This window comes from Rhipicephalus sanguineus, chromosome 8 (genome assembly GCF_013339695.2).
Source record: "Rhipicephalus sanguineus isolate Rsan-2018 chromosome 8, BIME_Rsan_1.4, whole genome shotgun sequence".
Classification (NCBI taxonomy): Eukaryota; Metazoa; Arthropoda; class Arachnida; order Ixodida; family Ixodidae; genus Rhipicephalus; species Rhipicephalus sanguineus.
Window position 1 is genome coordinate 120,245,450 of NC_051183.1, and position 14,697 is coordinate 120,260,146.

Consider the following 14,697-nt stretch of genomic DNA (forward strand, 5'->3'; position numbering starts at 1 on the left):
TTTCTAACCGCAGCAGCTGGAGAAACGAGCGCAATTCACTTGACGAGCTTCCACTCAAGGATGTTTGCCTGAGCATGAATTGTCTACCCCTGAGAGCCACATTGATTTTATCATATCCATTGGCTGGATGTGTTCACCCTTTGCTGAGCAGCGTTTTGCTGAACGCAGTCCAGATGAGAAACACTGCCAGACACACAAAAGACTCACTCAGCCACTCGCAAGAGACCACAGATTTCCAAGCAGATGCCACGAACTCGTGTCAGCCTAGGCAAGGTGGTCTAGGCTGCACAGCACTAACACTTTGCCAACCATGTGCAATTCTAGTGCATCAGCAAGGTCTGAGCAGTCTGTGCCCACAACCACCAAGCAGACTGTATTGCCGTTGCCCTGAATATCAGTGCGGCCAATCGCTGTCCCAGGATTTCTCGCAGTGGTCACACATCTGCAAGTGGAAAATAGTCAGCTGCACCTGTGACGATCATCTAAGAACCACAGTCACCCACCGGATCCATGTTATGCAGCTTAGTATGCTAAATCACAGCATGGCCAAGCCAAGATGACCACGACACAACATAGGCAACGTTGCAGGCTAGAGTCGCTGCGATGAAAGTTCGGGCGTGCAAGATACCATACAAGTCTGTTAATTTGTGTGCTTCAATGTCCATTTCAACTGAAACACTCCTAGTGCAACCACCATGAAGCAGAGCATCTCAGCACCAAGAGGTAGCGCTACTGCCAAACCAGTCACACTTCAAGCCTATAGTTTGGGTGTGCTCTAAATATGGCATCATATAATGATTGAGGTGTGTATTACTATATGTTTGATTGAATGTATTACCATATGTTTGAATGATTCTGTCCATAAAAATCTATAAAACTGCATGTTCTACTATGAACAAAAGAGGAGTTAATTAAGGGCTTGTTTGTTAGACAAACATACGAAGCCACCAGGTAATGAAGTCAACAAATGCCTAGGGGATGTCACTCAAATTTTTTATAGTTTTTCTATTTCCTCTGGCAATCTGCCAGTTTCTGGGAGAGGTGCCGCCGCACATCCTTCATCCGTTTCTTTTCTTCGTCCTCGGTCACTCCAGACCCCATGTAGACTCTGAAGAGGCCTGCACAATAAAAGCAATTACAAGATTTAAGCAACCAAAGGCACTAGCATCACTGCAAGTTCTTATAATTTTTGCAAGGTCAAAAGAAATAATCTAGCCAAGGCGCTTTAATACAACTAAATAGTAAGACATATATTGTAGGGTAACTGGCAAGTGGTGCCACTAGCTTCTAGTATATCATCAGTGCAGTGAGCATCACCTCTTGCTTTCAAGTAAACGCCAGGATCCAACACGTCTGCAGCTGTAACTTCACCACCGAAGACACCACCAGATTGTATGCAAACTTAGCAGTCATTGCTCTCGCATACTTTTTACTTGTCAGCATACATCTTGCCGTACTGGTGATTAAGGTACTGGTATCATTGCAGTTCCTAGTGGAGCAGGTCTTGATCGTGCGCTTCTATGAGGCCTATGCAATCCACTTTGCTTTGGCATGGCCAGGCCATGCTGCGACATGCTGGAGCGGGCATGCGTGGCATGCTGGAGCAAATTTCAGAGGTCACACAGAGAGATGCACAGCTCAACCTGTCAAGTAAGCTGCTGTCACCAGCTGCACTTTAGCTGCGCGTTCGAAGAGATAAGGAGGCAATGCAGTGCCGAGAAGGAGAGTAACGCGATTGTCCTTAGGCGCCTCGATGGTGCGCGAGTTTATTACGCATACAATTTGAACATGCTGCTGGTCCCTCATGTTTACTGCCATTGTGGCACCACAAGACACGCTGCAACAATCTGGTATACAGGTGCCGCCGTGTTGCTGGTTATGTTAAGAAGCCTTGAACTGTTGGCAAGTATTTTTGACAATCTTGCCTCAGCACTTGCCTGGAAGCATCGTTCTGTTCAGAAACAACAATCTCCTGCTTTAATTAGAAGTGACAGATAATGATGCCAAGGGAAGTGCTACGTGATGCCAACAGGCAGAAAAAGTGTTCCATACTCGCCGTCATGGCTACTAGTGGCGCTGACTAACATTCCCAAATTTAAAACACACAGACATTTTTAACAGAGAGAAGGATCGCCTCCTTTCTGGGCTGTTGCACGGAAGTACAAAAGCCGATGTCACAGCCTCGGCAGTGCATTTTTGGGAGGTCATGCATGTCAACAACAGCCCAGTGAGCATTATGGCATCCCCCAGAGAGACTTCATTGACTAGGTGCATACCACATAAAGTGGACTGGTGGGGGGGGGGGGGGGGGACCGCCGCTGTAGCTCAGCTGGTAGAGCATCAGACATTATTCGGAGGTAACGGATTCGGTCCCTGCCAGTGGCAAGTCCACATTTCATCCACTTTTCTTTCTTGACATTTACATTACAATTACTACTAATATACTAATAACATACTAATATACTACTAATAATAGCATCCCCTATACTTTCCTTAGCATCAACGTCTGTTAGTTCTTATTAATACTGTGTCTAACAAAGAAAAATTAATGCCATTCTGTGTCAAACACAGTGGTGGTCGATGTTGACATGCTTCCTCATCATTCAAAGACACCGAAGAATGCAGTTGCTCCTCAGCATGCTCATTTATGGTGGGATACAGCATCAAATTTGCAGCTTTGAAAAGCTAAGAACAGCGGGTCTTCATCCAACCAGACCACCAGACTGATTTGTGGCTTTATGGGCCCCACAATAGAGCACTGTTAATGTATAAGTGTTAATGTATATAGCGGAAACCGGCCTCCCCTCAACTGCATATTTAAATCTGTATGTCGTTGGGCAAACTTTCGAAATAAAAAAGCAAGCTAAAGGTGCGTGGCAGTAGCACTGCCACGCACCTGTCTACTAGTACCAAGTTGGATGGAACTGTCAATACAGCGTTCCCGCTTGTGCCCATGTGTTTCAGCATGATGCAAAGGACCACACCTTTTTTTTTAATCAAGCGGCCGTGGCGATAAAATGAAAAACAGTATTGCTATATTCAACAAATGCATTTTTCATTAGACGAGTATATGTAGCTGTGCACACCTTTTAGAGACGACAGTTTCTGGGGCGTAAAGGCTTGTTTGGCCTCGGTCATCCCTTTGGATTTGGACTTGTTGGAAAAAGTTCCAGTGACACCGCGATTTTTCAGCTCGTCTGGCGTCCAAAACATTGTGGATGCCAGACGGCAGAACATCGAATCGCAAGTGGCCCGGAACAATGTCCCCCAAGCATCCTTGCTGATCCAGTAGCCAGAGCCGGCGTAGACCTGCAAAATGCAATGACCCTGAAGCACTGCTCAAGGTTCATAAAAAAACATACAGCAAAAGGCAGACACTGTTCTGAACAACTCAGCCAGCTCAGTCTTCACTGTCTCTTCGGAGGTCCGTCATACAACAGATTGCTGCTATTCACCAGTAGCAGTCGTAAACCAAGAGCGACGTTTGGATCAAACATGGTGACATGCCATGGCTTCTTGCCACAGGATGCCACTATGTGCCAGGCGCTGCACTCTACGGTGTGCTAAATTCACAGTAGCAACAGTAGCACTGCACTGAAGTAACACGAAAAGAGTGTGATTCAGAAGTGTGATTCAGAAGTGTGGCTCAGCCATAACACATGCATTACATGACATAGCTTCTTTCCCCCTGTCATCCCTACCGTGTAGCATCGACCGCGCCTGGCAGAACAAAAGAGAAAACGCACTTCAAACGTGCGATGAATCTCTGTAACTCCGCTCGTACTTAGCATATTAGAAACGTTTTTTGCAGTGATCATTTTGCAAGGCAATAAACTGAATATATTAATCAGTCATTACTAGAAAAAGTGGTTCACGACATCTTTAATGCCACTTTCACATTTTAACTAGATAAACAAACCTATCATAAGTTGCAGTTATGTAACATTTTGCAAAAGTGAAATTAAATTAATGCAGCATCTGAAATGGTGCTTGATGATACCAAACACTGCGCACTCTTTGAGGCACAGTGTTTACCAAAAGAGCAGCGACAACATCAAATGCAATTCAGCAGGTTTGTGGCCTATAAACTCCACTTGCATTGAGATTCCTTTCATCAGGCTTACATTCAAGGAACGCACTGTTTCTCCAGCTTTAGGTGTTACTTCAGGCACAGGGCAAGCATGAAATTATTTGAGCAAGTAAAGCCAAGCACGCGTGCGCAACCACACGCGACGCAGTTAAGCTACACCGACGATAATTGGACAACCTATACTGTGGCCTGACAGCGTAGCTGGCGCGCCGAGCTGCTATCGGCATGCCAGAGCAGAGATAGAACATGCCCTTTTAGATGCGAAGTATTCCTTGCTCGGGGGTATATAACGCGGCGTGGTCATCTGCACGCAGCATTGTGGTCCGCACTCACACTACGCATGCGCGACTCTCTCCACTTCTGTACCAGCACCTGCTTGTGCTTCTCCTGTGTTCTCGCTTCTGCTCTCATGGCACATACGCTACTCTTCTCCTCTAGTCTCCTCTCCTTCAAATGGCAGAATGCTGCGTGCGTTCAGTCCAGCACTTGCCTCGGTTGGCTCCTTAAAATGTGGGCTCGACATGCCGAAATTCTCTCCTGCGCACGCCGCGATGAGGACCAGCGCATGCGAGTCCCCTCCCCCCCTCTCTCCTCTCCTACGCTGCCTCTCTCTCGCGCGCCTGTCGACGTTCCCCGCACACCCTGTGAGAATTAACGGCCAGGCTAGAGGGAAGACAAGACGCGCGTAGTGTTTCTCTTCGCGTTCCATGAGGCGAGGTCGGTAGCATGCCCATTGCCTTTGGCTTCGCATTGCCTCATGGTCCCCTTTAGCGGTTTTTCACTGCACGCAGCAGTGGCAGTCAGCAAAATGGCAGCGGGTGATTTGCATCAGAAAGCGCATCTATGGTTTACTCACATTCATCAGCGATTGCATAATTGTTCGCCTGCTCAAAGGGAAGACATGTGCGTGTAGGCCAATGATAGCACAGAGTGCCGCGACATATGAAACGCCTGGGAAGCCTTCAAAATCCACTCTTTTACTGCAATAAGGTACGCATTTGGGCTGGTTGGTTCACGATTAACTGTAGAAACAGCGCTAAAAGACGGGACGGAGAAAGGACCGTGGTCCTTGCGCCGTGGTTGTGTCCTTTCTTCGTCCCGTCTTTTAGCACTGTTTCTACAGTTAACCACTTTTACATACATGATCCATTTTTGTTCCTAACACACCCATGTAATATACCAATGCTAGTGCTATTCCCAGCTCCAGGGGCAGGATAGCACCATGCCTGTGAAGAAAGTAGTTTCCACTACATAGTCAAACAGTGCACCGAGCGAGAAAAAACATGCACGTCAACCAAAAAGCATAGGTGCACAAGCACGGAGCGAGTAAAAGGGTACATTAACCAACAAACACAGAGCTGCGGTCACGTTATGCACCACTCTGCAGCTGACTGCCGCAACATGGCAGGCACGCAGGACTATAGATTGTGGAACTAGCTGTCGTAGCCGTCGGAGTGTGCAATTTTACTGCACATGGCCTAGCGTCGAATACACCACACTATATCTCAGCCTTTAAGGCAACCAGCCATAAACCTATTTTATTGTATACAGCCAACTACTAAGAAATGTACAAGTACATGGATCCTCCAACATTACAGTGACTTAAAATTACCTTTTCATCATCCCTTGACGACCAAATAACGAAGTCAATGGTGTGCTCCTGAGCCAATGGCACCGGCGTGTCAACTGCAGAAAAAAATATGAGCAGGTTTTTCCCAAAATTGCCAGATTTTATAACAGCTAAGGGTTATTGCAAAAAAAAACCAAACCAGAGCTGGCACAGATACTAATAACAAAACGGAAGATGAATAGGTCACATTTTGACCCGGTACATAAACGAGCAGTGGCAGCTTGCAAGAGTATTGTGTAGTCCTTGCCAAAATGATCAATACTTCACAATGAAATGACAAATGAATTTTTCTGCCAGAACCCAAAGGATATAGTTATAAATGTTAAACAGAAAAGGTATTAACCATAAAAGGCCTAACCAACCATAAAGACTTAGCATAAATCAAAAATCAGGGGCGCGTATTAAGACCAACACAAAATGGAAATGACAAGATGAGCACCTGTTCATCCTAATTCGTGCCCCTCACTTTAGAGCTATGTTTAACCAACTAGCTACACAAAAAGTATTGTTCCGAATGTACAATTTTAAACTACCACAGAAAGTGCAGACCAGCACTTCTGACAGAAAAAAAAGAAATGCAAGTGATTTGGCCAATCTTATTTTTTAACACAGTCGACCAATGCCACCATGAGACCTTTCGGCCAAATGTCAAGAGCAGGACACAACACATGTACAACATTGATGTGACATGTATTCCCAACAAAGCCTACAGCTTGCATGACCAAAGCATGACCAGAGATGGTCCTATATTAGTACGAATTTTTTTACCAAATTCGTGGCAACAGCATTTTAAGAGATTTCAAGAGCCATGTAAATATCTTGTGAGAAGGCAAAGTACATTGCAGGAAAAATTTGGCAAACCCATGCTGACCAAAGTTATTGTACACACCTGCAGAATCAATGGAGGAAGCACTAATTAAGATTTCTCGGTGTAGCAAAAATAGTTGCGTGCAAATGCTAGAGTTATGAATGCTGTTTTACTTTATGGGTGTTTGGTTGGAAAGTTGAAGGAGTAATGACATAATATTTCCCGCTTAAATTTCCAATAAAATGAAATTACAGGGCCTGAAATTCACAGAAAATGAATTTTGAAGCATCAAGATCCCCTAAACAATTTCACAGAAGAGTTTCCCTGCAGCCAGTTGATCCAGAAGGAGCTCAGATGGGATACTGCAGCATTTGGACACCCTTTTTGGATCACACTGTTGTGCTACATCAGTTCTGATGAGCAGCATCATAAGAAACAATGCAGCAAGCAACAAAAATTGTAATGTTTGATCCTACGTGATCATCTTCTGGGTAATGACAATGTGGTGCACTGTAACCTTCTTAGAGGCAAAACCAACAGCGGTGGCAGGGCACTTTGATGCACTCTGTACAGTCACCCACTATCGTGCGCAGCAGTGACTTTCCTGTGTGTCAGTGCCATATGATTGAACCCAAAAATTGTTTTGTGGGCAAAAAGGGTGAGGGCAAGTGCATGCCCTCGCCCTTTTTAGAACTTAATTGAGTCATACGGCAAAGATACACAGAAAAAATTGCCGCTTGCGAACGATAGTTAAAGATTTGTGCGACTGTACATACATGTTAAGGAATGTGTCAAAAAAGACCGGTGAATGATGCATTTCTGCTGGTGTACACAGTCATCCTTCTGGCAGCAAATTTTTTGTGTAAAGTAGGAAAAGTTTTTGATCAGGAGTCCTTAGAACTCCAACCAGATGGGAAAATACTACAGCCTTCTGTTGCCAGTCTATGTGTGCACAATGTACTGAAGAACATTACAGTTAAGAGAAAAATTACACATAGGGTAAAACAAGACTCATTCGTACCACAGTCGTGTTCAGCTGCCTCTTGTGTCAGACCACTTAATAAGTCATCATAAGGCGCTAAAAAATTAAAATCAATATTAGTTTTGCAATATCCCAAAATAATTGCAGTTGAGACTCAATTTAACAAAGCGATGACTCCACTCAAATTATTTCGTTAAATCTGGAAGTTCATAAAATCGAAAAAAGAATTTTTCAAGCCTTCAAGATCTGAAACTGCCACACGCATGCTTGAAAGGGACAAGTGACAATCACCTATTTGTAGCACGAAGCTACAGCTTGGCACAAAGCTACCCTTTCACAAAATATTTCTGTAGCACGAAGCTACCTTTTCACAAAATATCTCATACGACTCAGTACCGTATGTTCTTGCGTGTATGTCCTCGGAATCCAATTCAGTCATACTATCTGGCAATCGATTATCTGTCCTTACCTGACATGCCAAAGATATTGCTACCACGGTTTGTTTGCTCTGTGCACTATGTCTTCCTACCTCTCAAGGGGCCCTGCAATGCTTTTCCTAGTCATCCTCAAATGGCTTCACTGAAAGAGCTTATTTCCTCACAAATTGACCGTTGCAAAACTTTTAAAAGCCATCGTGCATGATCGGAGCATCATGCACACTTTGAGTGCTTTTTCTGTTATTTCGAACTGGTGAGTGCGCTGAAGTTATGCAGGGGGTAGTGATGATGAGGGTGCAAAAAGATGCGTCCTTTCGTCAGTGCACATCACGAGCACTTTGTTTGTTTCTTTTTTTTTCTTCAAATGCACCGCTTACTTTCAGTGTGATGGTGAGCGCTCGCACAGGCATCCCGCGGCAGCCACGGTAACTATGCAGCTCACAATACTCAAATCAATTAATGGCCGTGGACTTTGGGTTTATGGTGCGGTCATTTAGGTTCACGGCATCATTTGTTGAGAGCCGAGCGAGCGATTAATAGCTAACTGATAATGCGTGCAGAGCTCTAATGTTTTGGCTCATGTGCTCTCAGGAGCCTCGACTACGGATCGGCAGAGTGTACTGACCATGTTGAAAAAGTGTTTCTGGGCCCCTTTAATCTAAGGCTTATAATTTTTCGTCCCATTGCGTAGTCTATGGCTGTAAACATTTTCTTCTTGTTATTCTTTATGTTTCTTCCCATTATGTTACTGCTTGTAAAATGCTATGGTTAGTGACACTGTTAATTTCTTTTGCATGAGTAGGCTTGCCTCCTAATAACTGACCTAGATACACATACTTTTGCAGATTCTAGGGTATCACACAGTGATAGTAGTATCTTCAAAAGTGATCACTCGACAATATCACCCTCACATACTCTGTATGTGTAGTTAATGAAGTTTAAATGCCGACAACGACATTTCCACTTTTATTGTGAAAGCTCATTTGAAACCATTCTGTGAAGATAAATTCTTTATCACATTTCTTTTTTATAGGAAACGTTGCGGCAAGCTATGTTCATTCATAAATCGGGAGCACATTATATTCAGGCAGCTTAGCCTGCAAATTATATTCAGTGCAGCATTATCGTTGTGTGAAAATCATAATTACCACCCAAATAAACAATACTGGCACCCAAAGCTAAAGGGCACTGTATAAGAAATGTACCCTTACTATGGGTTGGCGACACTGATGCCACCGGAACTGCTGCTGTCACACCTTGAAAAATACATAAAATGAGCACGAAATTGCATTTCATAAGCGTACGTGTAAATGGAGCTCAAGACACAAAAACCTCTATCTTACCCGAATCGGGTAACTCTGCGCCACATTGCGTTCCACTTGAACCTGCAGCAACAGTAACACCTGATCACAAAATTACCAAGGCCGCTGGCATAATCACTACGCTCTGAAAGATTCACGTAGCTGTCAAATGAAAAAGCGATCCTTACCATGCTCTAACACAGAGCTTGTCGTCTGAAACTCATGGTCAGGCGTGACAGGCATGGGGAGCTGGATGCACGGAGCGGTTACTGTTTCTAAAGACAAAAATTAAATAAACATTTACAATGTGATGTTCTAAAAGCAGTTCAAAAACACTACCACAAGGAAAGTTCATTCTCATTGGACTTCCATAAAAGGTTCAATGCTTGTGCTTGCTTAAAGTATGCTAGCAGTGCGTTCCAAAACAAAACAGAAATGTACTAATGTCAGTGACAGTCGCGACAGAACAAGAATCAACGACCAAAGTAAGAAAATATCTCGAAATGCAGATAGATAAAGGCAAAGTGGTCTTTTCTACTGTCAATATCAACTTGTGTGTAAACAGTGTAACCAATAGCCAAAGGTGCAATCCGTGCCACTCGTCAGTCACCACCTAAGACAGAAATGTGCATTACAGTGATAACCAGTACAACGCACCCTCTTTGCAAGGACAGCTGCTTCACTTATTCTAGCTTGCCCTTGTGCCCCCGGTAATAGAACCCATTTGATTAGACATTTGCAAATCATGCCTTGCTATATCAATCACTGATAATGCCAACCTAGGCTTGCTTTCAAATGATGATTACTGCACTCAACCAGAGTACCTCTAAAATTACCATCACTCTATCAAAGAACATAAAATGCTGCACAAGGCTGCCATGGTGTGCCACTGTCATTGAAAACAGGGCATTTCTTTTGGAAGCACTGTGGAGGCCACCACATGGCTGCAAGTTTGAATGTCTACAATAATGCCGATATTGTTTCCTCAACTGAATTCTGTACTAATTGACACTGTGCTATTGAAGTGGCTTTCTTGAGTGACAACACTCTGCAAGCGCTGCAGGAATGAATTTTGTATGCCAAATGATCGCAACGTGGGCATACAAGAAACATACTGTTTCAGCTTCAATGGAGAACATTTGCATGCATGTGTCAAGTTCTCCAATGTGACAAGACATAATGTGTGTGCAGACAAACAAATGCCAGCAACGCACAGTTGCACACCATTCAACCTTTGGCCACAAAATTTGCCTAATCACTTTTGTTCTTTTTGCCCAACATCTGTGAAGTTTCCTGCAGACATTGCTTCATTTAACTTCTGCTCACACAAGTACACAATATTTTTCTATCCTCGTGGCTGCGAACATCACACTTTCGTCTGTTGAAACATTATTGTCCTCTTCGGCCTGAAAAAACAACTTTGCCCCCTACCGTCAGCGTTCCCTCCTGAAAGGCTTCTCAAGTGACCACAGTTAGTAAGCTGCAAGGGAACCGACCTGTGGCATGCCTTTCTTCGGGAAAGGGCCTTCGGGTTGCAGTGAAGGGCCTCGTAGGCAGGTTCCCTTTGGTGTGTCTCTTAGCCGCTGAAATATTTAGTAGTACCGACAATTACCAGTGGTTAGAGTTATGGTCTGCGCGTCTGGATTAGATTTGTTGATGATACAAAAACTGCAAGTGAACAATGCAATCTCCATTTCTCGCTAAAATTAGCACAACTGAGAAAAATTTGAGGCTGGTCGGGCATTTTGGCACACCTTGGCGACATTTAAACAAGCTTCATGGTTTTGGCTCAGCTTGGTGCAAAATAAGGAATTGTATCATACAGGTGCAAATAGCAGAGCTGTTGCACCACTGCATAGCATGCACTTGGCAAGTGTAGTTGAAGTAGGCATCCTAGGAAGGTTTACGAAAGCTAATATTAAGCGTACAGATGTTCCTTTCCTTGTGGACAGTTGAATAATTCACTGAGGAGTGTAGCATGGCAAGTCGAATAGTGCCCAATTATGCTATCACATTTTAATCTTGAAAGCGAAGCTTAAAGTTAAGGGTACTGACACGAAAATTTTCATTCGTTTTCTTTTGGGGCCAGATCAAAAGCCAAGCCCTCAAGAGCCTAGGAAATGTACTGATAAGCACGAGTGCACACTGAAAAATAATTACAGTACATTTTTAAAAGCCAGTTTTGGTTCCTACTGTAACCTGATGTCGCAACACGGTATGAGCTTCTCATCATATGCTCACGCAAGATATTGTGATATTTCCATGGCCGTTCCACACCGTTGCTGCGTTGGTGAGGCACAAGAGGCTATTTCTTAAGTTTTGGCACTCAACGCCATTACAACTAGCCAAACTGCAGCATGGAGTCACAAGAACTGGCACGGTAGCCTGACTTGACGTCAAGCTAGTGTTGATGTCTGTAGGTGCACCATGAAAAATTTACTTTAATATCAAAATAAAATATCAGCATTTGCTCAGCTGTCTCTGTATACTTGAGATTTGCGTCACATTGCAAGCTCACCTTCAAAAAATGGTGTCAGTACCAGTTTAAGTGTCCTCGAAGTTCATTTCTTGTTTTTTTTTTCTTTTATTATTCCACTAACATATTTCTGAACAGCACTCAATTTATTCCACTACGAAGTTGAGTTCGAAAAAGGGCAATTCAGTGCCTCTTCAGCCACCTGGTGAAATGCCAACTTGCACCAGCAAAATCGCAATCATCAGTTTTTCGTCAAACGCAATATGACTGTCTGAAGCCTGAGCCTCCTTTAAAAGTGATCGCACTGCTTGATAACTTCTGCTTCACATACAAACCCATGTTCATACCCCTTGATCTGTTGAGAGTGCCGAGGGCTTTCATGCAGTTTCAAGTGATTTGTGGCTCAAGGCCAGCGACCAACTCGAAACAATATGTCACCATTTGAATGGTTGCTGTCATCACCAGATCATTTTAACGTGTTCTCCTTTCAGCGTTTATGCATGATTGCCCACATCTCAGAGCGCCACATTACAGTTTTTCCAACGAGTGTGATGCCATATGCTAAGCATTTCGTCAGCCAGTAAGTTCTAAATTTGAATACCGAAATTTTGCTACTTTCAAACAGAATTAACAAGCTCAAAATTTCAAATAATGTTTCTCTTGAAAACTTCATAAGCAGGAGCAAAGTGGTGACATCTACAGCTCAAGCGAGCATTGCATGCAATGGCAGTAAAATGAAATGCACAAAAATAAGTTTGAAACTTGCCATTTGGTTCTTGTGCCTGTGGAGGTGCTGCTGTCACAGACACATCCATTGATATCGCGTATATTATCCTGCTCTCTGATTTTTTTACAACACATCATGCTACAGATGACTGCATTGCTCCCATTAAATATAATGTTGATTCTGCAGAGTTGGCAGCAAGTAAGCTTGTGCAATAAATTCACTAGTACACATCATTTGATGAGAATGCAAAGTGTTCCAAACCAAAGGTATTGCAGGGACAGCACATTTGCGTAAACAATTTAGAAAGCACAGAAACCTGCTCATTACATAAACCTTTCACACATAACGAGTTTGTTTACCAAAGTCTGATACCAGTGTCACAAGAGTTTGGAAGGCATCCTATTGATAGTCCATTTACTTGGAGGTCAAGTTAGAGCTGTGACAAAGGCGATTTCGAATGCTACCAAGTCAATGGGGTAATATATCTGGGTTCTGATAAAATTCCTTGAGCAATGGAAGAAAAAAATAGCGCGAACACGCCTGCTTGCTCGCAGTGCTTGTACTTACAATTAAAAAGTAAAAAAAAAACACCAACCAAATTGGTCTAAAAATGTTATAGTATGTGTGAAATTACTTCAAGTCTGCAAAATACACATGCTTTGACAAGAGCAACATGCAGACAAAAGCCGCTAGATTTTGCCCTTTTACCTAAGTACCCACCAACTGCCTGCTCTCGGGCCCTCTCTCATGTGCAGCCAGCGTCAACCGCCATTTTCTCCCTAACTTGGAAGATTTACAAAGCCACGTACATCTAAGTATATTAGACACGCATCTTTCAGCGTTCAGCGGACAATATCCTAACGCGACGCGCATATCTCCTTCCGCCAATTCCCCGTCATTAGTGTACGGGGGACGCATTTCACCAGGTGCTGGAAAAGCATTAGGAAGAACATGGCTACCGGAAATAAGTGTTAGCCAATGAGAGTCGGCGGCGGCGCTTCAATGGTTGTCGGCACTTAAGAAAGAACAGGGAAAAATCTAGGGACTTAAATGCAGACATACCAACAAGCAGAGTTTCTAATTTTATAAATAAAAGCCCATACTTACCGCTGGCAAAAACTTTGGATACGAGGGCCTTCTACAGGCGGGCGTTCAGGGCTCGCAGCTGAGCCACCTTCTCCGAGAGCTCTGCCACCTCTTCCCTGAGCAGCCGCTGCTCAGCAGGCATGCTGCAGCCACTGGCACAGCGTGTGCAGTTGTGCGCACTGGGCACAACATTTTCAATTTCGCTCAACAGTTCTTGTTCTTCCTTCTCTTGCACCGCATTTCTTGCACGCCTTAGCTCTTGTGGTGCCTGCTGTTGTAACACAATTCACCTTAAAGACAACATAGTGCAAACTTAATGAAAACTAGCATATAATGAAGCCAAGGAAGATATGGGGGACATTAATTGTACTATTTTAAGTGCACTGTAATAATTGTGAATAGATGTGAAGAAAGCAAAATGGATGAAATGCATACTTGCCACCAGCAAGGACCAAACATGTTACCTTTGGATTATGCCCACCATACTTTACCAATTGAGCTACAGCGACAGTCGTCCTCTCATCCACTCTGTCGGGTGTATATTTGCATGCAAACCTGGGAGTGTTAGCGCCACTTGTAGCCAGGACGGTGAATGTAGATAACAATGAAGCCAGGCGGCAAAGTGGCTCTAGCACACCCAGGTTTCCATGCACATAAATACCACTACGACCACCACCTTAGCTATATTGCTAAGAACATCGGGCGCGTATTTCAAAGGTTGCAGGTTTCGTCCCTGCCAGCAGGCAAGTTGTATCCACTTTACTGGTCGTACTTGCACTTTACTGTCTTCACACCTATATCACAATTACTACAATACTCTTCCAACAGTACAATTAATGCCCCCTGTACTTTCTTTGGCTTCATTATATGCTAGTTTTCATTAATGCTGTGTCAAAAAACCCCTCAAAATTATTTCCTTCATTCAGGATAGTGAATTCCAGAGAAGCAAAGAAAGAACAAGTGCTCAAATTTCCTAAATAAAAATAACAACTAAATGCTCTAATTATACACTTCTTTCAATGAAGGGGCAGACATGATAGGTATACGGACCCTTGAAACATGATCTTACTCTTATGTTCATGGTCATTCCACGTCAAACGTCCCCAATTCATTCTCACGACCATTTCAAGTTTACCTGAAAAGCTATTCCGATTTTTTGC

The 14,697-nt window shown here is 43.6% G+C and overlaps 1 protein-coding gene across 1 annotated transcript; it reads right to left on the bottom strand.

Annotated features, from left to right (window-relative positions):
* Positions 1–1,005: 1,005 nt before the first annotated feature.
* Positions 1,006–8,357, bottom strand: LOC119403469 (BEN domain-containing protein 5). The gene is made up of 3 exons (XM_037670401.1): positions 8,325–8,357; positions 3,087–3,309; positions 1,006–1,118 (listed from the first exon to the last, which is right to left on the bottom strand). The coding sequence occupies exons 1-3, from the start codon at positions 8,355–8,357 to the stop codon at positions 1,006–1,008; spliced, it is 369 nt and encodes a 122-aa protein (XP_037526329.1).
* Positions 8,358–14,697: the final 6,340 nt, after the last annotated feature.